A 26,677-nucleotide genomic window follows, 5' to 3' on the forward strand; every position below is an offset into this window, starting at 1 on the left:
GGTGGCGGATGGATCGAGGATAGAGGATCGTACGAGCAGAAGGGGCGGTATAGAGGCGGCACGAATTAAGAGGGCCAGGTAGAACTGCAAACACAGAGAGACACGACAAAGGGAAAGATCAAGGGAAACTGCGACAGAGGAGAGCCGCGTTTAAACAGAGAAGAAGGTACGAGAGAACGCGTAATAGAAGCGACGACGGGAGGTCTAGGAGCGCGAACGGGACGGAGACCGAGAGCATTGTGTGTGCAGAAAGAAGCGGGGTGATCGCGAGTTGAACGAGGGGTTGGAAACCAAAGGACAGAGACACCGAGGGAGGGATAGAGAAACCGCGCGCAGAAACAGGAAGAGGAACTGCTAGGAACAGCGGGGTAAAACGATAGTCGAAAGTCTAGGTAGAGAGAGAGAATGGTAGAGACAAAGCATGCCGGGATAGAGTCTAGCGAGAGCAAAGAGAAAACTGGAGAGATTCTAGGAAGTGGGGGGATGGACGTTGAATCGAAGCAAGACGGAGACGGAAGTAGGAACAGGCTGCTGGATGGGACAAAGACAGGCTGAACGAAGGAAAACAGAGATACTAGGCTAGGGGTAGCACGGAGAGGGTGAAAGAGGGTCGAACGCGGAGAAAGATAAAAGGAAGACCGGGGGAGGTTACGATGATGCAAATAGAGAAGGGTCGTACGTTGCGATAGAGGGAGAGAGAGGGCCCGAAGGGACGCGTGCACGCATCGACGAACAAGTGGAAGGATGAAAGTAGCCAGACCAGGCTCGAACAGATTTTAGAGCGAGGCTAGCACCTCGCTGAGCGAAAACTGCTGCGAGGAGAGTGGAGAAAGCGCAACGACCGCGTGCACGGACAACACAGTGTGCTAAAACGTCTGAAAGACGGACAAACTACTAGTAATATACGAGGGATCCATCGATTAATGCCGTTTCAAGGTAGAATACCGATGGATCTACTAGCAAACATAGGTCGAAACCGCCATTATCCCCCCGTCCTTTTTCTTCGCTCGTCTCTCGTGTAGAAAAAAGAATCTAGAACTCCAATTCCTTTTGATGAAAGTAGAGAACAAAATTTATTTAATTCCGTGCACGACCTGAGAGATTATAGATCCTTTAATTTATGGAAGAGTTGTATAATTCTCCAATGCGATGCGATGATCCATATCTGGGAAAAGAGTCCTCGAAATTGGAAATGTGTATTTTTTAATGACAAATTTAACTAGACTTGATCCCTCCAGACTCTTAGATACCATGTTTCATCCCCTAGATATGGACCGTTGCGGATAAGAAAGACACGCTTAGAATATATTTAAATGATATCTCGTGTTAGACAGTTTCTCTTGAACATCCTTTTACCGGCGAACGAATGAATCGCCACGTTCTCGTTGGTAATCCCGTAACTCGTATAAAATGTTGTTCGATCTCTTCAGGTCGGAGCCTCGGATGAAACACGACGTTGACCCGTGCCGTGAGTCGAAGAAAGAGCCGTGGACGCGATACAGTACGGCGGAGAGGGGTTGGACGGGGATTGAAGACGAGGAGGAAAGACGACTCGCGGCCAAGAAGCATCTCCGGCGTAAGACGGGGGGCATATGTACCTATGGCGGAGCGCGCGCGCAAAGATCCCCTCGGCCCCGGAAACGGGAGCCTCGTCGCGAGCGTGTTGGCGCAAAGGCGCAGAGGGCACGAGGGTGAGAAAGCGAGGAGAGGAATTAATCGGCGCGTTAGCGACGATCGGCTGGACGCTGGAGAAAAGAGAGGAAGAGCGCGGAAAGGACGACGGAAGTCGAGGATACGAGATTAGAGAAGTAGAAAAAGAAACGGGAAGACGAGAACGCCTGAGAAGAGGATAGGTCGGGGAGAGGGGTGGTTCGGAGGATAAAGGACGACGACGACGACACGGGGTTAGACGTGAGATTTTTTTAGGGAAAGAGACGCGAAACGGACGAGGACCGGGATGGCGGGTGGGAGGGTGAGAGGGCGAGAGGGCGAGAGGGTAGGGGGTTGGCAGCGAGAGCACGGTGAAAATAGAGAGGGGGCAGATCCACGTGCGGGGGCAGTATTGATCTGTTCGCGCAAACTCCTAACTCCTGGGTACGCTCCACGGCCAGTAACGCCGACTCCCACTCTATTTCCACTTCCGCCCTCGCCTGCGACCGTCGGCCCTATTCGCGGCTTCCCGAATACCCGTCGACGCTGAAAGTGCTCCACCGAGTTCGACTATGACCCTGGTCATCGTCCTCCGCAACCTACGCGAACCGACGCACACACAGACCACGGTGTTCCATTCGCCGCGTAAACCAGCGGTGGTCACGATGCCAAACAATCTCGCGCGAACCCGGGGGCCTCTCCAGCGACGCTCGGTGACCAAATCTTTCGCGTACAGGCGAATCGAATTATGTCCAATCATTATTTCACTGTAGAAATTCGAAAAGATAAACCTTGCTTTCATATACCGTTATCTTCCATCTCCAACGAACCGAAGCGTGATTCTAACGCATTTGATCAAACTGTATCGAAGCTGGGCAAAATTTATATCTGGATAAAAATTTTAATCATGGAATGAAAGTCGAGTAATCCTTTTGGATGTTACTCGTCGAACAGAGACTTGATTAATAAACGACTGTCAAGAATTTCTATAGAAATACTCTTTCCATTGTGATGCTACAGCCGGATGCTTAGGAATTGAACGTGTCGGTATTAATGGAAGTATATCATTGGATTAACTTCGTCGCTGGTAGTAGGGGTCATGGTACACGTAGGACATTTATAGTAATGATCTAGATCAGCCGTGGACGGAGCCTGTACCGCTATTTTGACCATCCATTTGGCTTGTAACGACGCAATTCCACGCCAAGGGGATTTCATAGTGGTAGGCCAATGGTGTTGGCAACAACATCCGTTTCAATGTTATTTTATAACCGTGAGAAGATCGAATCGTCCAAACAGCTGGAGATCAGCGTACGTTATAACTAATTGCACCTCTCAAGACCGCCAAAGAATTACCCTCTGGCCATATCGTTTTTCACTTGTCAGCGACACTGTGTATTTTGATGTAGTCGAGAACGATTTAGAAAACAATAGAATATTTCACAGTACGTGTTTGTAATACCGATTTACGTGAAAATGGAAGACACGCGACAACACCAGCTGGCGTTCTTCCGGATTCCGGCCGAAGAAACACAACGCGAATGATAGATCGGACACGCTTTATTAGTCGCTCGCGAAGGAACGTAGAAACCTACATTGGGGATAAGTCTGCGAGGATATGTTTGTCAAGCGGCTTTGCAAACTCGATGGCGAATGCTCGGCTAGAACATTCGATTTTCTTGAGTTCGAACCGTTCCGTAGAAGCTTTGATTTTAAACGGCTTATAACGACTTATACAAATAAGAATTTTCCCCAACTCTGGTAGACTACGTCGATACAGTTTGATCAAAGGGATTCATCAAAGATGGAAGATAATGGTAGAGGAAAAAAAGAGTCTTTTCGCTATTTTGCGCGTAAAAGTATCGGGGGAAGATGTTCGAAAAATGAATACATAATAAGGCGTATGCTTCTTTATTCAAAGAGATATTTAAACATTCTGCCATCCAATAACCATTCTCCGAGCCGTCCCTGCATTTAAAATATCTCATCAAGTATTCACTTTCCGAACACCTTCCTTTAATGCTTTTATTCTCGAAACGGAGAGAAGAATCGACCTACCCGAAAAGAAATATACGGATTCCATCTAAAAAAAGAAGAAATTGCAACTCCATTGCACAGTTTTATATGATTCAGTTGAGCAAAAACTAAAGCTGGTTGAAATTTATTAAACGTCGCCTCGATTTTACCGGAAATGCATATGTATAAGAGCTTCGATGTAATTTTAAGCCACGACGCAACTGCAAAATGTGTGAAGTAAATTAGTCGATGGAAAATTTTGTTTATAAGACCTTCGATGACCTAAATCGACGCTTTGTTTTTGACCCCGATGAGGGTGAAGCGAAGGAATTTTATAACGGATAAGGTCCAAGGTTCCGTCGCTTTTTCCTCGTGCTCTAATTATTTTTATTATCGAGACAAAGTTTTTGAAAAGGTCAGGTTGTTAACACGCATTTTTATGGGATTTTCTGTTTGGAAAACCAATCGATTTCCATGTTAGAATACCCATCGGGTACGAAGCGAATGCCTAGCTAATCGCTGCAATTACGTTGCGTCTGCGTTTAACCAATTTTCATTGTCTACAAGGGGAACAATTTGAATCAGTTCGACGGTGATGATCGTTGTCTATTACGAGAATAGCCTTGTCTGGAAATACGATCCGGAGACGTCTGAGCCATGACACTGATCGAAGAAATCTCGAGTGAATCCCAAACGTTCTAGTCCATTTTAAATGATTTCCAAAATCACAAATCTCTTTTCTAAAACTACTCTCTGTCTCTGGCCATATGTCATCCAAGTATTACCAAGCATTGGTTCACGGTTTCCCGTGAAGGAGGATTTTTTTTAGCCTAACAGTAATTGGTGGCACATCGCTATCGCTTGTTTAAAGTTAACGAGCAGTTCGGTGCCGAGAGCCAATTATACATATGTATACTGATGGAAGAACCTTTAGGGACAAGTAGTCGAGAGATTCACGGGAAATGTTACGCGAAACGAAGATCGGAAAAAACGGAAGAGAGAACAGGAACAGAAGATAGGCATGAAATTGTAGATCAAGATGAAGTGGCACCGCCGGGATGTTCAAGAGAAACGATGAAACGATGAAACGATCTTTAGAGAAACGCTGAAGAGGAGGAAAAAGAAGATTCGTCCATCGGTGTAGAAATATTCCGCGAGTTAAATAATTCCGGTCGCTGAGAACACTTTACGAGTATCTTCCAATTTGTAAGATCATTTCCACGCGTTTAAAGGAAACTTCTGATATCAGAAAACAATCGCTTCATTTTGTTTTTTTCTTAAAAATGTTTATTTAATTAGTCTTTGATTTTCGATATTAAACTTTAACGATTGAATTAACGAATCAAAATAAGAAGTAAAAATGGTAAATCGTCGTCGTAGTTAACAAAAACAAAAATAGTACGATTATCGATAATAATGTTATAAAAATTGTATCTGCCGCGCTCTGCTTTTAAACGCTTCGTACGAAAATTAAACAGATAATATTAATTTAACGTAATATACATACACGCACAGTCGAATTACGATTATCCTAACAAATGTATAATAAATTAGCTATTAATAACGAGAGCCAGGATTATCTACTTAAAATAGCGCGCGACAACGTGGGCCGATGCTGAGAAGATTGAGCCATCAATGCGTTTTCATCCATTTATCACAATTAAACGACCCACGTGGCCGAAGAAGCGTTTCGAACGAACAAACTATTTTCTGCGCATTAAAGCACAGAACCTACGAATAATTGAGCACATAATTTGTTCGCTTATTCGCGTCGTCGTTTGGTATCAACGGTTCGTATAAAATTAAAAAAAGAAACAGAGATCTCAAAAGAATTACTTCATCGTACACTGTCATTGAACGTTAATTATTTTTTTGTTTTAGCGAAGAAGACCTCTCTGGTCAACGTGGACGTCAATGAAGGCATTTGCTTCTGATTGTTCTTGGCTGGATTAGTGTGACTGGACGTGCAATCGTTGGCGACCGTACGCGCCGTTATCGTCAACATTTTCAGCAAATCGGTGGTCTCCCAATATTCCTGTATAACTTTGCACAAACACTGTATGTACCATGTGCCGTACTCCGCGTCTCGCCACGAAGAGAAACCTGAAAACACCGATAACGCAAACGTTATAAATTGTTCGTTACGCGAACGTCGCAAGCCCATTTATCTTTGCCTCTGATACGCGGAAAGTTTAGCATTTCAATCGACTGAAAAATATTTGTAAACGTTAAAATGATTCGTTGTACGCTTTCGACGTTCACCGATATGTAAATTCGTCAGTTTGTTAAGCTCGTATACGACTGGTAACTTTACCTTCCACTGTACTGTAAGCGAAAAGGAAGTCCGCGTGCGTAGGGATTTTGTAAGGTATTGTAGCCGCCGAATCTGTTTGCGATGTATTACCACTTGCGTAAACCATTGTACCACCGTCGTATTTTGAGCCTCGACAAGCCTGCAAACGATCGAAACAATCATTCAACGTTAGATCTACCAAGAGACTCAAAACCGCTTGTTTTCTCATCATTTTCAGTACATTTATTTCTTGGAAAAATTTCCTCGAGTTTCGAGAGTTTCGAACGATAAAAATAAGAAGACGTTTCAAGGTTTCGAGCGTCCCCCGTCCTCGCTTTAAATATGACGTTTAATCGGGACAGCAAAGGAGAAATATTGATTTACCTGGATGAAGAAAAGCTTCGGTTTTCCAGCAAGCGAGGCACATTTATCCGTGGTGAATGGCGCCCAGAGTTTCACTAACGAGAAAGCATAGTCTCTCGCGTGTATCAGTCCGTTGGTCCTCCCGTGCGTCAGTATGAAGATGCAAATACAATCGCTGTCGTTGTGATCGTCCTTGCTCACTACCATCGAAAGAAAAAGAACGACAGAAAGTTACCGTACTACAAAACGGATAATTTCAAATTCTTTTTTTTTAGGAGAGACGCCTTCCAATGAATTTTAATAACGCTTACGTTCTATCATCTTCGTTTCGATGTCGTCGTAAGGAAGGTTCGAATGATCTATCACTGTGAAGCCTAGATTTTTGAAGGTCTCCGCTATCGTTTCCACGTCGATCGTAGATCCTTTTCGTGGCTGAAGCATCTCCGAATCGAAGGTATCGTGATTCAGTATCACGCATTTTCCACGCATTTTGTGATCCATTTTGTAGAAAATCGCGTCTTTGCTAACCGGTAACTTAACGATGACCGGCGACTTGCTGCAATAAAAAAAAAAAAATAAACATTGTGTTTATTCGCAAATTTTATGTCTATAACGTTTCTTTCTCTTTTTCGCGCGCAAACAAATTTAAACAAAATAAAATAATAACGCGTTACTCGTTCGCTAGTAGAGTTCAGTTTCAAAGGGATGAGATCAACCTTTGTAGATCGCGTTACGTTTCGTTTTCGTTTCATTCTTTGTTAATTCGATCAAGAAACTGTTTGTTGTTTGGATAGTTTTCAAGATTCGCCGTGATCAATGAAGACAGGAAGATCGTTACCCGGCGCCGATCAAACGGAATTGATCAATTGTCGTGCTCACGGTGGAACAAAGGGTTCGCGGGATCCGTTTGATCCGTTCATTAATCTCTTCAGGCCTGCTGTACATTGTATTGTACCTTTAATAACGCCATTTACCGGACAACCCTATGTTATTACATCGATTAAATTCAACGTAAATTCTAACAAATTATTTTTTATAATTCTGTTACTTTATACTCGAACGACTTAAGTTTGTTTATTGATTAACGATGCGAACGACGCTTTTACCCTATAGTGTACTCCTTGTGATCGTCATCTTCGTATGTACCAGGCATGTAGATAACATCGGTGGAGTGCTTGCGTTTCGCCATCTTTGTAGCCCGTGGTCTTGCTAAACAGGAGGAAGAGCCCTAAAAGTAAAAAAGATATTTCTGAAAACATTAAATTCTTACGAATATGGTCATAGGAATACAACTGTGTTTTCGTTACTTTCCAAGAATTAATTTATTCACCGATGACTAATGTTATCGTTTGTTTCAGATATGTTATATCCGTGACTCGATCGACGCAACGGGGAAACGCATCTACTCTCGCTGACCGTGACCCGATTTCCTACGATGCGGTGTAATCAGACGGCTTGGTCTAATCTGCTGAGGATCATCGATTGCCGATGGATCATAAAATTTCGCAAAAATCGGATAAACGTTGAACGAACAACGTGTCAAATCAGATCGATAAAACTAGGTTTTTCCCGAGTTTACCATCGAGCAATGAAAATCGAGACAGAATTCTTCTATGTATAGATGAAAATTTCGATCGAGGTATAAATGATAGCGAAGGGTTCGTCCGTATATCGACACCTTTGATAGAAGTAGCGTTGATTGAACTTTTCTGTTTTCTTTGTTCCATGATTCACCGACCGTTTTTCCTTTCTGTCGTTATCTTTCTAGGTCGTTTCCTTATCTGGATGAAACTGCTTTGTTTAACCGCGACGTGCATCCTGCGTTCCCCCTCGGATTTTTCTTCGGGGATTCGCGAGTTTCTTGACAGCAACGTGGCCGATAACGGCGTAAGAAAACTCGGATGAAGTGCAGGTAGTTCTAGATCTAGAAGCTTCGGGTCGCGATAACGAAGAATTAGATCACGGAAGAACAAAGGACGCTCATCTTACTCACGCTGATATCTTTGTCGATGATCGGGAAACACGAAACCGCGGACAAAATGGACTCTAACTGCGGGAATACAATTTCGATATAAAATCTATTCCAATAGAATACAAGGCGGACACTATAATTACTGTACGACTTATTTTCACAAAGTTACGATGGTCCAAATATTGGCAACACTTATGACCGACAGTGTACACCGAGTCATTTGCTTACATTAGAGTTTAATGACTTTACAAGCGACGAGACAATTTCCAACGTGAAGGCTCTTCCGCTAGCTTGTACGAAAGAGCTCTTAATTCTCGATACCGACTCTCGAGAGTAAAACTGTCAAGTGAACACTGTGCATAATGATTAAGCGCACGACGCACCCTTTGCAAGAACGATCGAGTATTCTTAAGAGATTGACGCTCGATCATCAGGGACATCTCCCTCAGTGTACCACGCAGAATTATGCACTTACAACACAAACAACAAGCGTATTTATATCAATTCTAAAGGACCTAAGATCAAGTACAACTTTAACAAACTAGATAGGAGCCAATTTACTCGAAATGTGAAACTTTTCTTTTTTGGCATAAGGGGAACAATATGTTCCCATTAATTGGACTATTTCAACAGAAGGCAACGCGTTACCTGATTGTCCACTGCGTCGAAATTGCCCATAGTGTGGAACCATCGGTTCGAAATATAGACTATAGTGGTCCGGGTTAAAGTTAGTATACAGAACAGAAGACCGATCATCGTATACACTCGGTTTTGCTAACTGATTCGGATATCTGACCGTCGACTAAGGGGACACGAAACACACCGCAGTTTTATCAGTTATTATCGTGCCTCCGATATTTATCAGAACGCGTTGCCTAGAGAAGCATTTTCTGCTCATAGTCTCAGTTAGGTATCATTTTTTAACGGACTCAGGATGTGGTAAGCGAGTAACGAGTCGAAAGTCGCTCCCTTTTTACTTTTCCTTCTTTTTAAAATAATGCATACATGTAAGATAAAAATTTTGTAACAACCCTAAAGGGTGATAAACTGATGGTGCTAATTTGGAAGTATTCATCCAGAAAAGAACAAAATTTTATCTTTATTGCCTGATATATACGTATATTAATCTTGCGCGCGGTTTTGTCAAAACATTTTTAAACTCTCTATACTAAATTAGCTAGCATAGAGTTCTATGGTCGTTACTACTTTAATTTAAAGTATAGATATTGGTAAAATGAAATCTGGTATTCTGATGAATGTTAGGGGACATTGCAATATTACACAATATTTAGATTAGATATTTTTATATTTTCCACTTGAGATTCTTCCATTCTAGCTACATCTCATATTCATCAAAATGTAATGTAAATAAATACACATTCTGACGTCATAGATAGAGACTGCCATATTTATGACGTAGATCCATTTCAGCGGGAGTTCAAATTCCTGGATTTCAATATTGTTTTATTACCAGCACTTTTAATTAAAAAGTTTTCTGTCGTTAACAGTAAAAATAGGAACAAATTAATTGTATGCATAATCGTCATTGTGCAATTTGGCACAAAGAACTTATACAGGTCACACTCGTCATTGTACGACAAGGAGTTTAAGTAGTTTTAAAATATACTAAAAAAGCTAATTTCATTTTATTTTAAGGGGTCCGTCAAAAGTTTGTCTCTCTTGGAAAAGTTCTTGCAAAGTTGGAAAACATTGGAATACAACAAGCTTTCGAATTCGGCATGTGTAAGTACGTATATCTACCACTACTACGAAACGCAACGAAATATCGCTACATCCGTCATGTTTCACGCACAATATAACGTTCGATAAGTAATTGTTCGTTTTACGCTTAAATTATGCAATTGCATCATTCGGGGCTGCGCATTTAACGATACTACATAAATTACATTGTTTTCCAAATAACTCGCGCTACATTCTCTCATTTGTTTCAAATACAAGGCGGCTGCGCTAGGTGCGTTCGTCGTATGTGTGTTGTTTGTCTTTGTTGATCCGTAGCGATCAAAACATTTCGTTTAATCACGTCCTGTGATTGAACAATCGTCATTGTGTCTATTTGAACGTGAACACAGAAAAAGTTTAATTGCTCGTGTATTTTGTTAAAGTGTCTCGTTAATGCCAAATACACGGGAAAAAGAAGAAGAAAATCATACACTCGATTACGTGACAGCGTTCCTAATTGATGGCGAGATAAATTTTATGCGAGGTCAAATCCATAATCTCAAAGAAAATCAAAACACATATGTCGTTGCTATAGAAAATATTCTTTTGGAGCTTTAATTTTCCATTTTAATTTTAATGTTTGTATTGTAAGACTATTGTCAGCCAATATATCACATATATTTTTCTTTTTTCAGTTTGACCTAAATAATTAATGAAAATAAGGTATATACGTTTGGACATATATCTGTCAAGATGTTAAACTTGACTCTCGAGCCTTGCATCGATGCAAATGCTACACTTGGAATAGACCAAGCTTGTTTTTATATCTTAAATTTGTACAAATACCCTGTTCTCTTTTATTCGATAGCATGGGAAGCTTATTGGGTATGCAGTCACATTCTTTTAATGAAATTACTGCATTTTATAAAGTCTATGCATACTGTTAAATTATTTATAGGGCAATGGCATGCTACATGCTACCTTACCACCACAGAAAAACACAAGTGTAGTGGTATCAACAAAGTACCCGTTACATATATATTATGGAGTTAACGAATCGTCATCCGGATACCTAGAATATTGTCAGTAAGCATCTTGTCTTTTAAAATGTCTAATAAAGTATATGTTAGACTCGTACAAGATTTCTGTCATCTTTGCTGTCGTGTATCGATAAACAAGGCATAATTACCTTCCCCTAACAATTACAATAATCTAATGTATTTATTTATAACATTTCCCAGCACAACATATTCTTTCATAGAGCATGGTAGTTATGGATGGAATATATCTTCCGGAAATAACTGTTCCGATATTTATGTAATACGCGAATCAACAGGGACCTATCTTCGTACGTTATATTTTATAATAATAGCCTTCCGTGGTTATGATTAATCGTGAAATATTAATAATTAATTGCTGTTACAGCAATCTTTGCAGCGTTCATGATGTATACCCTACTAGCTATTCTGTGGACAACATCAAAGGTCATTGTGCGAATGATAAGGGGGAAATTGTCGCCTGATAATGTACACGACGTAGGTATCCAGTAATGGATTTAGTCGTAGCAGACTTTAATCGTTTCGTTTGTTTTTACCAACAGGATTTAGATAGACTTCAAGAAACAGAAAATACAACGCATTCAGTAATTAGAACAACAAAATCTAGTACTAGAATACATTCTGTGGATACATTTAGAGGGTAATCGTATATTCTTGTTCGTATCCCATATAATTAGTTTCTTTCAGCTATGATATTACCTTCATTGTTACAGAATATGTGTACTGTTGATGATATTTGTTAACAATGGTGGTGGAAAGTATGTCATGTTCAATCACAGTGCATGGTTTGGGCTCACTGTGGCAGACTTGGTGCTTCCTTGGTGAGTTATTGCATGCTCGAAAGATAATTGTTGGAAACCGTTGTAGAAAAATTCTAGTCGAATATGTTTCAAGAACCTAAACTTGTATCGTAACAATTTTCAAGCCCTAGTTGCTTGCAGGTTTGCATGGATTATGGGACTGACGATAGCAATATCAAAACGCGCAGAACTTCGCATAGTGGCTTCGCGTACAAAAATATCCTTACGTTGTCTTCTACGATCGGCGATATTAATACTAATCGGGTTAATGTTGAATTCGGTGCAGAATTTGCATTCGAAGGGTACGATGGCCTCTTTATCCAATCTTCGTTTCCCTGGTGTCCTCCAATTGTTAGCTGTATCATACTTCGTGTGCGCCACGCTGGAAACAATCTTCATGAAACCTTATTCTCAGGTTTCTATAAAAATTATTTTCATAACATATAGATTTTTATATTTGCCCGACGAGTATCTGCAAAAATAACTTATTTAGGATACGTTGCTTCAGTTTGGCCGCTTCGCGTGGCTTCGAGATATTCTGGGAAGCTGGCCGCAGTGGTTGATTATGGCTAGCATTTTGACTATTCACACTTTACTAACGTTCTTCCTACCTGTACCCGGTTGCCCAACGGGATACCTCGGACCTGGTGGAAAATACGACCATCGCGGAAAATACGAAAACTGTACCGCAGGCGCAGCTGGTTACATAGACAGAATGATCTTTGGAAATCATATGTACTCCAAGCAGAAAAATATTATCTATGATTACATTTCACCTTACGATCCGGAAGGTATGTTGCAACAGTTAGGCATTAAGTAAAGATAGAATTTTTAATACATATTAATGTCGACAATTACAGGACTAATGAACACCATATCGGCTATATTGATTGTTTACTTTGGTGTTCATGCTGGCAAGATTTTAATGTTTTACTATCAGTGTAATTCCAAAGTAATTAGATGGTTGCTGTGGGCAATTGTTACAGTAAGTAATTTTCTTTCTAATTGAAAATAGAAAAATAAAAAGCATTAACGAAGAAACCCTTTCATCGAGTCGGTAAAATAAAAAACTTATTCCCAGGGTGTCGTTGCTGGAGTTTTATGCAACTTTAAGACGCAAGGAGGAGTAATTCCAGTCAGCAAGAAAATGATGTCGTTGTCGTTTGTTCTGACAAGCTCTAGCCTTGCTTTCTTATTGTACGCAGTTCTGTATATTCTTATCGATTATAGACAGTACTGGAGTGGAGCTCCGTTTATTTATGCTGGTATGTAATATTACGTAAAGTAATTTTAAATATTTCTTTTCCAAAAACTTGCATGCACGCGTCACGTATACCGTTTGTTAAAGGAACAAATCCAATTTTTCTCTACGTGGGTGATACATTAACGAAAGGCTTATTTCCGTGGTCATGGAACGTACCTTATCACAGTCACTCATCCTTTCTGTTTATGAATTTATGGACGACAACATTATGGGGAATAATTGCATATTTTCTTTATTGGAAAGATATCATTATAACTGTATAAAAGTACATGCACCCGTATGGTATTATAACGCACGAATATAAAGGTATTCTGATATAATAATTCTCTTAGCTGAAACGCTTATTTTCAACATTGTATTTTACGTTTATAAATAAAAGTAATAAATAGTGTAATCTTTGTGTCGATTGATTTTAATAGTTGGGTAAAAAGAAACGTAGTAGTGTAATTAATAAATTATAAAAATATATACACATAATTTATGCGTTTCTGTCCTTTGGTTCTTTGTACGGTAACTCCAAAATTCGAAAAATGTCTTCTTCGGATGTAATTTTTTCTGCCTTTCCAGGTACTCCTGTAATTAACTTGTAGCTTATCAATGTATCCATATACGTTATCATACTATGATCATGTAATAAATTAACGTACCTTCGGGTGTGAGATGTTTCAATGTATATTCGTTCAGGGTGTATTTTTTTTCCAAAGCATGTGCCCTCATATTTTTGTTGAAAAGGTCGCTTCCAGTGAAATAAAGTACAGCACAATAATACTGATCATAAGGCGCCAATATAATATCAAGCCTTCTAAATGGTTTCCTGTTATCGTCCGGAACGCGACAAACACCCTAGAAAAACCTCATTTTTAAATACAACGGAAGGCAAGTATTATTATCGAAAATTAGACCCTGCCAGCTCGAATACATTGTGTATCTAACTAGAAATTTTTATGTTTCAAACTAACAGCAGATAAGTTCTGCAACAACAAAATCAACGTACCATAAATTTTGTTGATCCAAGAGACAGCGTATCGACAATTAATTCTTTTTTCTTGAGGCATTCGACAACGTTCTTTAAAATTGAAACTTTTGTCTTTGATTCTTTTTCTTTAGAAGTATACGTCGGATGCGTCAATAAAACATCAATATCGCCGCTTTCTTCTTTATTACGCCTATAACTTCCACATATCGTTACAATATATTCATTGCTCAGTTCCGTAATAGCATCTTTCATAAGTTTTTCGAGTTTCTCGATTTCCTTTCTCGGAATTCTTTTCTCAAAGTCTTCGAAATACCTGTACGAAAAATTTATTATCATAGAACGAATAATCCCGAACGATTAATTCCGTATACATTATTTTATCGTTTCATCGTACTTGAGACCTAATTTTTGATGATGATTAAGTTTGTCCGAGGACTTTTTTAAATCATCCAAAGACTTGATACCAGCATCCACTAGTTCCTTTGCTTTTGCAGGCCCGATACCAGATACGCGTGTTAGCAAATTAATTGCAACATTGGTTTCGTCCTTATTGATCTAACGAATGAAATACGAAATATAAGAATTTATGCAGTAGCAATCTATACATTACGTATTATTTACCAGAAAAAGTTTGTACTTACAGTTTTCTATCAAAGTTTAATTCAAGTAAATTTAATTAATAGTAAAGTAATTCTTTACGATTAAAATTATTATATTGCAAACAAGTTGTAGCCGTTCTAAGCATGTAGTATAAATTTGTACAAACTTTTTCCAATGGCTAATATTACATTAATAAACGAATGAATTAGGATAAATACAGTTTCCAGTTTTTGTAATTTTCCAGTGCTAAGAAACTCGTCGATCTTTTTCCCAATTTTGTCTCCAATTCCGGGTAATTTTTTTGCTGCATCGCCACTTTCTATTCTATGAGGCAAACTGCTTAAACTGCCAGCTGCTTTGCGATAGGCATTGTATTTATAAATATTTTTGCTGACATTTCGTTCATAATTTGCCAATTCTGTAATATAATTTTATTATATATTTTTACATGTTTGTTATAAAATTAATAAGAAATTAACAATCCTAATATTTAGCCACATCGAACGATTTTAAATTGTAAATTGATAGAATGAAGATCAGAGATTTCCTAACATTTATTATTACGAGTACCTGTGTACCCACATATTTTTATTAAAACTAGCATTAAAGGAAGAAAAATAAGGGTAAAAGATTTATGATAGAAAATAATAGAAAATAATAGAAAATGCAATGATATATACCCATCAAAAATTCACATAAATCTTGATTTGGATTTTTTACATTATCACTGGCTTTTCGTTTCCCCATCGTACATAATAAAATTACACGAAATCTCCGCAAAAAAACCCCATTTTATATATCACTCGCTACTGATTAATTTCTTTTGACATTACGCTTCATTTCATCATCAATAACAATCGAATCAGTATTGCGACGTTCTTGTTTGTCAACAAACAATTATTATTTACGCTGAAAAAGTGCAAACAAACGGTATCGCCATCTAATATCAGGAATTCTAACTGCTAAAGTGCATATATATATACGAGCTCACGTACGTGAATGATCTATCATTGTGTTAAAATCTGCAAAGAAACAGTGTCGCCATCTAATATCAGTGTTTCGAAGTCAAAAAATCGTCCCAGGATCACAGAATGTTAGTGGAGGTATCCGGAGTACAGCTACCCCCACTCCTCCTACTCCTGACACGCACTACCTTGATTATTCGTTAATTACTCCTTTCCTGGGATTAAAATAGGAACTTTTAGAATTGAAGAATGTAGTATAGACCCTTGGCTAGATTCAAGGATAGTTTTTAGAACCATTCCGCCAGTAATTAAGACGTTATTAACGAATATCGGAAGTCGTGACATTTACGGCTGTATCACTGCCTGCTTTAATCGATGAATTATCAATTTTTCAATTATAATAGCCATATTTTGACTATTAGGGAACCAAGTAGACATCCCTAGCAACATTCAAGGACCGATTTTGTAACGCTCCATGCTCTAATTAATTAGTTATTAGCGATAAATGTCTGAGATGTCGCGTTAAAAGGTGAAAAACAGTGGTTCGACTTCCGATATTCGTTAATAACTATTTAATGAGGCATAGCATGGTTCTGAAAACTATCCTTAAATCTTACCAAGGGTTTAGACTATATTCTTGAACTCTAAAAGTTCATAGTTTGTTCCCAGGAAAGGCGTAATTAGTAAATTAACGAGCAACAATTCATTACGAAGCCGAGAAGCCCATAGTACGCTGTTTTCGCCACTAGTTGGCGCCACTATCCAACAATCGATAATTCTCCGCTTGTCATGAATTACTACTCGTTAATTTACTAATTACGCCTTTCCTGGGAACAAATTATGAACTTGTAGGGTTTAAGAATATAGTGTAGACCCTTGGCAACATTCAAGAATAGTTTTTAGAACCATGCTATGCCTCATTAAATAGTTATTAACGAATATCGGAAATCGAGTCACGGTTTTTAACCTTTTCACGCGACACCTTAGGCATCTATCGCTAATAACTAATTAATTAGAGCATGGAGCGCTACAAAATCGGTCCCTGAATGTTGCCAGGGATGTCGACTTGGTTCTCTAATAGCCAAAATATGGGTATTATAGTTAAAAAATTGATAATTCATCGATTAAAGCAGACGGTGACACAGCCGTAAATATCCCGACTTCCGATATTCGTTAATAACGTCTTAATTACTGGCGGAATGGTTCTAAAAACTATCCTTGAATCTAGTCAAGGGTCTATACTACATTCTTCAATTCTAATAGTTCCTATTTTAATCCCAGGAAAGGAGTAATTAACGAATAATCAAGGTAGTGCGTGTCAGGAGTAGGAGGAGTGGGGGTAGCTGTACTCCGGATACCTCCACTAACATTCTGTGATCCTGGGACGATTTTTTGACTTCGAAACACTGATATTAGATGGCGACACTGTTTCTTTGCAGATTTTAACACAATGATAGGTCATTCACGTACGTGAGCTCGTATATATATATGCACTTTAGCAGTTCGAATTCCTGATATTAGATGGCGATACCGTTTCTTTGCAGATTTTTGCGCTATATTTAAATAAATACCGCTTCCAGTAATTCGTTTATAACTAATTAATTACATTAAATAATGTATAGAGAAATGGTTGAATAGCTTAATTAGATTTGAATAATATTTTTAACTTTAAAATTTACAAATATTAAGGAATTACTGGGGTAGGTAGAGGACAATGTAAATAAAAAACGTGGAAAATATGTACTATCATCTTCATTTTTTATTAATGTAAACATAACGAATGTTTTACATTGTTCTAACTCTATTACATAAAAGCATGCCTCGAAATCTTAATAACACGTTTTATAAATAAATTAAATCGATGAGTAATTGTATTTTGCACAAGATTATTCTAAAACATTTGTGGTATACGTTTTTAATATGATTTAGTATGTATGCAATATATAAAATATTATGTTGATTTAACAATTTCTGTTGTATTTTACATTTTTCGATTACTAAACATGTTAGTTCGATGTATCCTTTTATGCATCGTTTTATAAGTTGTAATTATTATTTATTAATGCAAAAAATAATAGGTCAAACTTCAACGTGTAACATTTATTTCTGGCAAACAGATATATATATATAAATAGTTCCTTTTAAACGGAATCTTCCTCAACAATATTAAGTACTATATTTTAGTATACGACTATTATCTGTCATCTTTTTACAACAAAATACCGAAACTTAGCACCGTCAAATTAACTCAGAATTGCGTCAAACTTGATGTATCGATTTGTTTTTAAATATGGATACCAACCACAACAATATTACTCTTCAGTTTTGCGCCCAAAGTTAAAAAAAAGGTGGTTGCTGATTCAAATCCCTGTAGAACTAATTTTTTTTACACAATGTATGCAAAGTTTGACGCAATTTTTAAGGGTGGCAAGTCTCGATGTTCCACTGATAGATAAACAGTTAAACTATAGCAAAGTTGTTATTATATCAATCTTATAAACGATTCAAAAGAATACTATGTTATAAAGTACGACTTGCAAAAAAAAAAAAGAGAGTAAATTATACAGAAGCAATACTGTATCAATTGTATAGATATATCATAAATAAAAATTTACATACAAGTTTGGCATCACTTCACGTCTAAACTGTACTAAAAGTTAATCAAAAATGATTTTCGGTGTAAAGTTTGTATGGATTTACTAAAAATTTTAATTGTTCATTCTTTAAATGTCGACCTCGATAAGACTGCGACATTTAGGAACACGTTCTAAGTACTTTTATTTATGTACGGGTAGTTAAGTCTTGTTCGTTTTTAAGAGTCGAACCATCAAGTAATCGTCGCATTACTTTTTTTTTAAACTTGACACAGATGGTAACAGAATCACATGTATTGGACGGATCTTTGTACCTCATTTCTAATGCCAAGTTATCGTAGATATTAAATTTTAAAAGCTCGAATTGTACGTATGCCCTCTATTATATCGAAGACATACGGCTATAAACCGCGTGACTTTTTAAACAATAACTGGAAATGAAAACGAAAATGCTGAAGGCAAGAATGAATATTCCAACAAAAACATAAATCCACAGTTGCGGAAATCTTCCTGGTAACCATAATATCGTGAATTCTACTGTTTTCTCTTGAGTATCTAAAAACAAGGAAAGGATTAATAAAACATTAACAAGTTCATAGTCGAGTACGAGATCACAATTTTTCTACCAATATAAGCTAGTCCATATCCTGTATGAGGTGTACCCATTCTGTACGAACAGGTAGGCATTTGCACTTCGTGAATGTCGCCAACATCCATTCTTAATTGATATAATGGTGTCTCGTAGGGGGGTAAAATCCAAATCTCGCTTAACTGGTCTGTTGCAGTGTCCAAGCTGATATGCATTGCTTTATGCTCGTGTCCGGTAAAAATAATTTGAGGAGACAATTCTTTCAGTACCTATTACCAGCAATGTAATTATTAACGAAAACGAACGTCAAAACTACGAGACTAATCTTATAGAAAAATCAGCTTACATTTTGGACAAAAGTACCTGGCATGAATAGTAAAGGCATATGACTGAACACTATATTTGTTGTATTTCTCTCCGCGTAATCGTTCAGAAAGGCATCTTTCGGAGCTTCCGGCATGCTGTGTGTCAATCTGTTCACCTGATAAATTAAATAAATACGTTACAATTTGTCGGTACAATTTCGGTTACCATATAAATTTAATTACCTTGAAAAATGTCACCGACTTATAAACTAACGTGTCCGGTTGAGAATACGCAAAGTTGAATCTATTATGAATATTAAACGAGACTGCATCCTCTTCGCCTCCGATATCATTATCACCGGGTAAATAAATTTTCTGAGAAGAAAAACATGTCTGAGTATAGCATAGCAATGACCATGCATACTGAACAAGTTTCATGATAATTACAAGTATACCATAATATGATCAGGCATTTCAAATATGGAATCTAATCTTTGTTTGTATTCCGTAAACGATTCCTCGTTGGCAATGTGACCTTCGTCCATAAGGTCTCCCAGGAATGCGACGACGTGAGGCTGAGAATGGTCCAAAGCTCTTGAAAACGTTTTCTTCAAGTACCTGGAAATAAGACACTGTGGAACAAAACCGAGGTGAATGTTTAAAGTTTTTAGAACAAAGTCAGGATTTAAACATAGTTGATAGTTTAATCAACTAATTCATTCGTACCTATCGCTATCCCATCGTGCTACCAATGCACCAAAATAATTTTCAGACGTTTTACCCAAGACCTGTGGGTCGGCAACAAGTAACACTTTAACGCATTCCGAACACTCTCGAACGGACCATTTAAACTTCTGTACATCGTAGACTAGAAGTTCGTTATATGCTACGGTAACCATTACTAGAAAGCCAATGGCAATTGTCCTATTCTTCAATCTGTAGAATAAAATTTATTAACGAGATCTTAACAACTGTCTGCCGGTTAACCAGTTTTAAAATTGTTGTTGCAACTAAAATATAGTGTCTAAAAACTATTAAAGAAAGCGAGGAAGAATAAAAACAATAATGAATCGCTTTCTTTCTCACCATTTATATAAAATTAGGTAAAAAGCAATATACATGTTATAACGGAATAAGTTTGTTTCACCTGTTTCGTCGTAACATTTCGAAGATTTTTAGTGTCGTCTAATAACATTAATTATGTTATAGCCGAAGTAGATCAGTACATCTTTCGGCATATCGTTCGAAGAACAACGAACCGTTGACATCGTTCCGTTTTTCTATGGCATGCGATAATCTAATTAATTAAAGGTTGCACGATTAGAACAAACAGATTCTCTGGTATCTTATACTTGCAATTGTTTTAAAACAATTCGAACAACTACGTCGCGACAATCATTCGATCTTGGGTTTTATATAACCTTAGAAAAGTTGAAAAGTTACATACGAATCTTGTTTGAATCATGCATCATGCTTGGTTTAAAAGAAAATCGATATTTATGAAGCGCTGCATATTCACTATAGATGGAGATAAATACTATGACGCAACGATTGGTTTTTTAAAAATAGAATCTTACAACATTTTAAACTCGAATGATAGACCGATCGTCTATAATTTCACTCCACTGATTTTATTATTTATTTATCAGAAATTCAATGCCCTTACTGGTGAAACAAAAACAACACAGTAACGCAGACGTATATATCGTTTGTGATACGACTCTAAAAATCTTTGTTTTTGTTTACAAATTCGATAATTAAGAAAGAACAATGGGGAAACTATTAATACCACTCCTAATCAAATTACTGGCATCCCAATTATTGTAGTAGAATTCTGAATATTCAAAATTATTTAAAAGTAAAATACATTACTACGTGTATTCTTAAGAGTCAGCTGAAGAAATAAGAGATTAGAAAAGAATTATTTACTATAATTATATTATGTTATGCAATTATACATATGGATTAGAACAAATGATAGTAAGGGTATATTTGCATTTAAGCTGACGATTCAGATGACGCGTACAAAGAACAAATTCTGCTTTCTTACTAGTTCGAAGGGATCACGAAAAATTACGAATCACTGTGAAAAATCATTGCGATTAGAAATAAACGTGATCGAATCACTCGTAATTCTCAAGTAGCGATTCCAACCATCTCTAACGTGTGACCGAAGTGAACTGTAGTTTGCACTACAGTCTCTGTAGTCTGTCTGCAGTCTGCACTGTTTGTATTGTCTATCAAAATTGTTACACGGTGAAACGTTCGTGTGATCTAGACTTAAACCGAACGTATTGGAAATAGTTTCCTATCGCAATGAAGAATCGCTGATTTCGATCAGGACCTTAAGAAAATCGATGGAAGTGCCATCTAATGTGACAATGAGCGAACCATTCTTAACATCTAGCGCGTATTAATGCTTACGAGTGTCACCATTGAATTTTAATACGTGTCTACTGGTGTCTGTCCGTCCGGTGTTTCTGCTACGTTGATCACGTTTCGTGAATCTATGGAGTGTTTGTATTGTCGGATATCATTAAATTTCTGTCTGTAGTAGCATAAGGCGCCTAGTGCGCCTTCCCGTCACGATGAACATGTGTCGGGTACGATGGTTATTCCACTTTGTGGCGCTTAGCCTACTCCCCTTTGCCCATTCTGACGAGCATACTCACATCGTAAGTATTCCGAATTTACATATTTTTCAAATGTTTAAGTTGCAAAGATATTGTAACCACATCCTTGTCGGCATTACGACACTTGTATTCTTTATCGTCGCGATTTATCTTTCCGATACCATTCCATGAAGAGTAATCACATATTTCTATGTCTAATTTATGCTATCTTTAAAGTAAAACATTGTTAATCACTCATTAATTTCGAACCTTATTATCCAATAATTTATCCTTTTCTTTTTCGTTAGTACGAAGATAACGACGAGGTTGTACTATGGATGAGTACGGTAGGACCATATCATAATCGTCAAGAAACTTATTCGTACTATTCGTTACCTTTTTGTATGGGCACCAAAAATGTCATCAATCATTATCACGAAACCTTTTCCGAAGCATTACAAGGCATCGAACTTAAATTCAGCGGCTTGGAAATTGAATTTAAGGGTACTTAATGGTTTTATTAATTGACATTAAATATTGGTTTCATTTTTACGTATGTTCTAGTAATACTTTATATTTGCTATATCTACAGCCGATGTTGCAAAAATGGAATATTGTCAAATAAGATTATCCGAGGAGAGTGAAAAAGCTTTTATATATGCAGTGAAGAATCAGTATTGGTATAAGATGTATATGGATGATCTACCAATTTGGGGTAAATGCTAAAGTTCATTTCCTTCTCTCTAACATTTTACCATTATTTGAACCGATGTTTCTTTTAACGATATTCATTAGGAGTTGTGGGAGAGCCAGAAGAAAATAACGGGGTTGTATCTTACCACATTTGGACGCATAAAAAATTCGATATAGGATACAATGGAAAGCAAATAGTCGATGTAAATTTAACCAGTGAAAATAAAGTAAAATTGGTGCCAGGTGCAGCTATTTCTTTTAGTTATGAAATTAATTGGAAAAAGAGTAATGTTAAGTTCGAAGACAGATTTGATAAATATTTGGATCCTAACTTTTTCCAACACAGAGTAAGCATCTTTGTAATTTCAAAAATGTTGGTAACAAATTCTAAGGTTCGCATTTAAATCCTGCCATAAAAATGATTTTTTATTTATTAGATTCACTGGTTCAGCATCTTCAATAGTTTCATGATGGTGATGTTCCTAGTTGGACTCGTTTCGATGATTTTAATGCGTACCTTAAGAAAAGACTATGCTAGGTACAGTAGAGACGAAGAAATGGATGATATGGAACGAGATTTAGGCGATGAATATGGCTGGAAACAAGTTCATGGGGATGTATTTAGACCAGCTAGCCATGCGATGCTTTTTTCAGCTCTTATAGGTGCAGGCTATCAGGTAATTAATTTCATTAAAATAATCAAAATTATATTCAATTTTCGTAAAGAAAAATTGTTCAATTAATTTGATAATTGAACGTTTACGTTTCATAGAACGATTTGAATAATATCTTAGTAATTTATTTCATCGCAGGTGACAGTTGTTGTACTTAGCGTTATTATTTTTGCTATCCTCGGAGAGTTATATACGGAAAGAGGATCAATGCTATCTACAGCAATTTTTGTGTACGCTGCTACATCACCCATAAACGGTTATGCTGGAGGAGGTTTGTATGCTCGCATGGGAGGACGTATTTGGATTAAACAGATGATACTCAGTGCCTTTATGTTACCTCTCATCGTCTGTGGCACTGCATTCTTTATTAACTTTATCGCGATGTATTATCATGCTAGCCGCGCTATACCTTTCGGCTCTATGGTAAGTGATATAAAACTTTCATTTGTACGTATTGTACATGAAAGTATTCAACTATTGAAATATGTATATTAATACTTTGTATGTTTTCCTGAAACGATAACAAAAATAATTTTATTTACAGGTGGCAGTTACATGTATTTGTATATTTGTTATATTACCATTAACATTAGTCGGAACCATTTTGGGTCGCAATTTAGCTGGAACACCGGACGCGCCATGTAGAGTTAATGCAGTACCTCGACCTATTCCTGAAAAAAAATGGTTTATGGAACCACTGATCATCATAATGCTTGGTGGTATCTTGCCTTTTGGTTCAATATTCATTGAAATGTAGGTTTCATCGCTTACGCGGTAAAGCATCATGGATCAAATAAAATGATACTTTTGTGTTGTTTCTTTTTTCAGGTACTTCATTTTTACCTCATTTTGGGCATATAAAATCTATTACGTTTACGGTTTTATGTTATTAGTATTCGTTATTTTAATGATAGTAACCGTTTGTGTTACTATCGTATGTACATACTTTTTGCTAAATGCTGAAGATTATCGATGGTAAGAATTTTCTGATTACTAATTATCGAACATCGCTAAATAATGTTCTTTTTTTAATTCACTTGTATTTGTTCCTTTTCATAGGCAGTGGACAAGTTTTTTAGCGGCAGCCTCAACTGCTGAATATGTCTACGTGTATTCCTTTTATTATTTCTTTTTCAAAACTAAGTACGTTTTTACCACATTTGCCTCATTACAATACGATAAATATAAATTTATTAAAAATTTAATCACATTACGATTTATTTTCAGAATGTATGGTCTCTTCCAAACAGCATTTTACTTCGGTTATATGGCATTATTTAGCCTTGCCTTAGGTATAATGTGTGGAACAGTCGGTTACGTCGGCACTAATGCATTTGTACGAAAGATCTATTCCACGGTCAAAATAGACTAAAGCATAACTCTAGTGTAATGTCTACGCTGTGGATTTAAAAAAATTTGAAGCGTACCGGGTACTGCTACTCCTTCAGAAGTAGGACTCTTCTTCTTCCGGTAGTTTTAATTATCTACATCGATCATGGCCCGCGAATCACCCCCCATAAAAGAAAACCTTTAAATCGACATCAACCAATATCATTAGAATGAATATTTTAAAGAATATTTCAAATATTTCGTCATTGAGCATCGATGTAAACGTATCGTAACGACATTTTCAATTTAAGCAGACAATTTATTTCTTCGAAGTTGAGTCCTATAACAGATAGTGCGCGTCTCTGAAACGAATTGTTTGCCAATTCAAACAGTCGCGTATATTATTCGTCTCACGAGTCACAGTTCCATATTATGTAAAATGCAGGTTTCAATGATTATGCAACTCTAGGATCACTATTTTACTTACAACTAACTATAAATATTGCTCAATTTTGCTGGACACTGCTGGAAAAATCGCAAACTTTTTTTCAGCACGTGAATTCGTGCATAGAAAAATACAACAGAATTCTGAGTTTAGAGACATTATGAAAGTTTCGGTGTGCTAACCGCTTGATACGTTTCTCATGCCACAAATATTAACAATTTCGTTGGAATTATTCAAAACATGAAGGTTAAACTTACGTATTGTAACAAAAAGTAAGAGAAAAAAATTAAAAATAAATTCAATTTGTACATGAATTGTATATTATAATTTCGAAAAAAAAGAAAAAGAAAATATGTATTCAAAGTGTGAGTACTTTAATGCTAGTAGAACAGTGCCTCGGTTGTGTGACTCTAGACTGGAATTTTTGATAGTATAAAGAACGACGCTCGATTTCGACGATTAATAATAACATGAATTTTTAGATAAGCTAGATGTTAGATCGAAGTAAGAACGTGAATATAAGAAATTTTTTTACCATTGGCTTTCGTACTATACGCCACAAACATTTCGTTCAGGTGGATTTCCTTCGTTACGAACTTGTGAGTGCATTGGTAAAATGTAAAAATATCGTGAGCCTATATCCAGGAAAAAAAAAAATGATTCTTTTGATAGTGATCCTCTTTGTGCGGATAAATGTCTTAAGTTCACATTAATCGACACAGAAGCATCAATATTTGAACGAAGGGGATTGAAATTTGAGGATCACAGTGAACATCAGTGAGGATATTCAAATGAATATACAGTTTGTTGTTAGTCATAGCAATTCTAAGAAATATAAAATTTCTACGTACAACAAGTTTACTGTCTTTTATTAGTTCATTGATCCTGACATTATAAAATTTTATTCAATTATTTCGCACACATACTTTGGACAATTTTTACGATTAAAACGTTACTGTATGATAATGGAAAAATCTGAAATTCGTATATTATTCCTAAGTGAGTGAAAAATTCCATACTATGAGGTGTTTATTATACAATTGTAAACACTTAATCAAAGCATATAAAATTTCATATACTAATGCACTCAATTCTTCTATTGTTTTGATGTATAGAATTTTATATTATCTTACAACAAAATCAGTATTTATCTATTTAATAATGTAAGTTTCTTTTCTAGTAATTCTAAATGTAATCGTTAAAATTAATTGCTGTATACTTCTGCTACGACTGCCGTTCCGCGTTTTAACATTACACTTCGTTTTTAGATACATTACGATCATTTTGGGATTCAGCGGGCCTCGTCGCTATTTCTACCCTGTATATCGATTATAATCATTACTTTTTCTTTTAAAAGATATCGTAATCGAAACGACGGACTGTAAATAAAACACTCGTGCACAGAAATTTCAAATTCAAAGTTACAATTTTCATTCTACAATGTTGTAAATAAAATGCATGCTTGAGAGTGTGAACAAAATACGTTTGGAGTTTTTAATGTTTATTTCTTTTGTATTTTAAAGAAATGGAAAATTATATATTATAAGGAAATAATAATCACAACTTGATTATTTTAAAAAAAGTGTAATTATTTGCCGTACCTAAAAATGCCGAATTTTGAAGCAAGCAAATTTAGCTATCATATTGGAAACGATTGTTACTAAATATTGACAAACCTAAGCAAAGTAGTAGATATAATACAAATGACGGTGAACAGTACAACTAACTAAAAAATTAATAAATAATATTAATAATGATTTCGTACTAGCTTCCAATAAATTTGAAGAAACTTCAAGGTA

At 36.7% G+C, this 26,677-nt stretch overlaps 4 protein-coding genes across 11 annotated transcripts; 2 read left to right on the forward strand and 2 right to left on the reverse strand.

The window, feature by feature from the left end:
- Positions 1 to 5,011: 5,011 nt before the first annotated feature.
- On the reverse strand, positions 5,012 to 15,595 carry LOC122395874. The gene is given in 11 exon segments (XM_043393785.1): positions 5,012 to 5,834; positions 5,929 to 6,119; positions 6,344 to 6,522; positions 6,634 to 6,878; positions 7,429 to 7,550; positions 13,581 to 13,669; positions 13,744 to 13,939; positions 14,091 to 14,385; positions 14,467 to 14,627; positions 14,891 to 15,090; positions 15,353 to 15,595. Coding segments are annotated over 11 exon segments (2,049 nt in total). The 5' UTR covers positions 15,420 to 15,595; the 3' UTR covers positions 5,012 to 5,530.
- Positions 9,966 to 13,529, forward strand: LOC122395635 (heparan-alpha-glucosaminide N-acetyltransferase-like). 6 transcript variants are annotated; one of them, XM_043393378.1, is made up of 13 exons: positions 10,176 to 10,266; positions 10,418 to 10,518; positions 10,670 to 10,859; positions 10,933 to 11,060; positions 11,216 to 11,322; positions 11,400 to 11,509; positions 11,575 to 11,672; positions 11,746 to 11,853; positions 11,974 to 12,247; positions 12,326 to 12,623; positions 12,693 to 12,817; positions 12,914 to 13,097; positions 13,181 to 13,528. In XM_043393378.1, the coding sequence occupies exons 3-13, from the start codon at positions 10,728 to 10,730 to the stop codon at positions 13,357 to 13,359; spliced, it is 1,743 nt and encodes a 580-aa protein (XP_043249313.1). In that variant the 5' UTR covers positions 10,176 to 10,266; positions 10,418 to 10,518; positions 10,670 to 10,727; the 3' UTR covers positions 13,360 to 13,528. The 6 variants fall into 6 exon arrangements, with proteins under 6 accessions (XP_043249315.1, XP_043249314.1, XP_043249316.1 ...); XM_043393380.1 differs by lacking the exons at positions 10,176 to 10,266; positions 10,418 to 10,518 and adding an exon at positions 9,966 to 10,037; XM_043393379.1 differs by lacking the exons at positions 10,176 to 10,266; positions 10,418 to 10,518 and adding an exon at positions 10,058 to 10,124.
- Positions 15,596 to 17,549: 1,954 nt separating the features above from the next.
- LOC122395665 (uncharacterized protein C630.12) lies at positions 17,550 to 21,311 on the reverse strand. Of its 3 annotated transcripts, none has more exons than XM_043393443.1 (8): positions 21,176 to 21,311; positions 20,273 to 20,422; positions 19,852 to 20,061; positions 19,581 to 19,743; positions 19,369 to 19,500; positions 19,167 to 19,301; positions 18,858 to 19,089; positions 17,550 to 18,786 (listed from the first exon to the last, which is right to left on the reverse strand). In XM_043393443.1, exons 2-8 carry the CDS (start codon positions 20,287 to 20,289, stop codon positions 18,614 to 18,616), a joined length of 1,062 nt encoding a protein of 353 aa, XP_043249378.1. In that variant the 5' UTR covers positions 20,290 to 20,422; positions 21,176 to 21,311; the 3' UTR covers positions 17,550 to 18,613. The 3 variants fall into 3 exon arrangements, with proteins under 3 accessions (XP_043249378.1, XP_043249379.1, XP_043249380.1); XM_043393444.1 differs by having other exon boundaries at positions 20,273 to 20,405; positions 21,176 to 21,289; XM_043393445.1 differs by lacking the exon at positions 21,176 to 21,311 and adding an exon at positions 20,792 to 21,061.
- A 61-nt stretch (positions 21,312 to 21,372) lies between these two features.
- Positions 21,373 to 26,321, forward strand: LOC122395633 (transmembrane 9 superfamily member 3). The gene is made up of 10 exons (XM_043393371.1): positions 21,373 to 21,800; positions 22,046 to 22,241; positions 22,330 to 22,452; positions 22,533 to 22,777; positions 22,868 to 23,107; positions 23,243 to 23,527; positions 23,649 to 23,857; positions 23,933 to 24,079; positions 24,164 to 24,247; positions 24,332 to 26,321. The coding sequence occupies exons 1-10, from the start codon at positions 21,714 to 21,716 to the stop codon at positions 24,474 to 24,476; spliced, it is 1,761 nt and encodes a 586-aa protein (XP_043249306.1). The 5' UTR covers positions 21,373 to 21,713; the 3' UTR covers positions 24,477 to 26,321.
- Positions 26,322 to 26,677: the final 356 nt, after the last annotated feature.

Source organism: Colletes gigas, unplaced genomic scaffold (genome assembly GCF_013123115.1).
Source record: "Colletes gigas isolate AHSC1104 unplaced genomic scaffold, ASM1312311v1 Colletes_gigas_Sc00006, whole genome shotgun sequence".
In the NCBI taxonomy this organism is placed as follows: Eukaryota; Metazoa; Arthropoda; class Insecta; order Hymenoptera; family Colletidae; genus Colletes; species Colletes gigas.

Excerpts from the sequence above, each read along its gene's own strand:
- LOC122395635 (XM_043393380.1), top strand. The coding sequence starts at position 10,728 with ATGTTAAACTTGACTCTCGAGCCTTGCATCGATGCAAATGCTACACTT. Across the intron at positions 11,061-11,215 it reads GGATACCTAGAATATTGTCA|CACAACATATTCTTTCATAG; the intron begins GTAAGCATCTTG and ends AACATTTCCCAG. Across the intron at positions 11,510-11,574 it reads CGCCTGATAATGTACACGAC|GATTTAGATAGACTTCAAGA; the intron begins GTAGGTATCCAG and ends TTTTACCAACAG.
- LOC122395665 (XM_043393443.1), bottom strand. Across the intron at positions 19,302-19,368 it reads AGTCGGTGACATTTTTCAAG|GTGAACAGATTGACACACAG; the intron begins GTAATTAAATTT and ends TTAATTTATCAG. Across the intron at positions 19,090-19,166 it reads CAGGTACTTTTGTCCAAAAT|GTACTGAAAGAATTGTCTCC; the intron begins GTAAGCTGATTT and ends TGCTGGTAATAG.
- LOC122395633 (XM_043393371.1), top strand. The coding sequence starts at position 21,714 with ATGAACATGTGTCGGGTACGATGGTTATTCCACTTTGTGGCGCTTAGC. Across the intron at positions 22,778-22,867 it reads CTAACTTTTTCCAACACAGA|ATTCACTGGTTCAGCATCTT; the intron begins GTAAGCATCTTT and ends TTTATTTATTAG. Across the intron at positions 23,108-23,242 it reads TTATAGGTGCAGGCTATCAG|GTGACAGTTGTTGTACTTAG; the intron begins GTAATTAATTTC and ends ATTTCATCGCAG.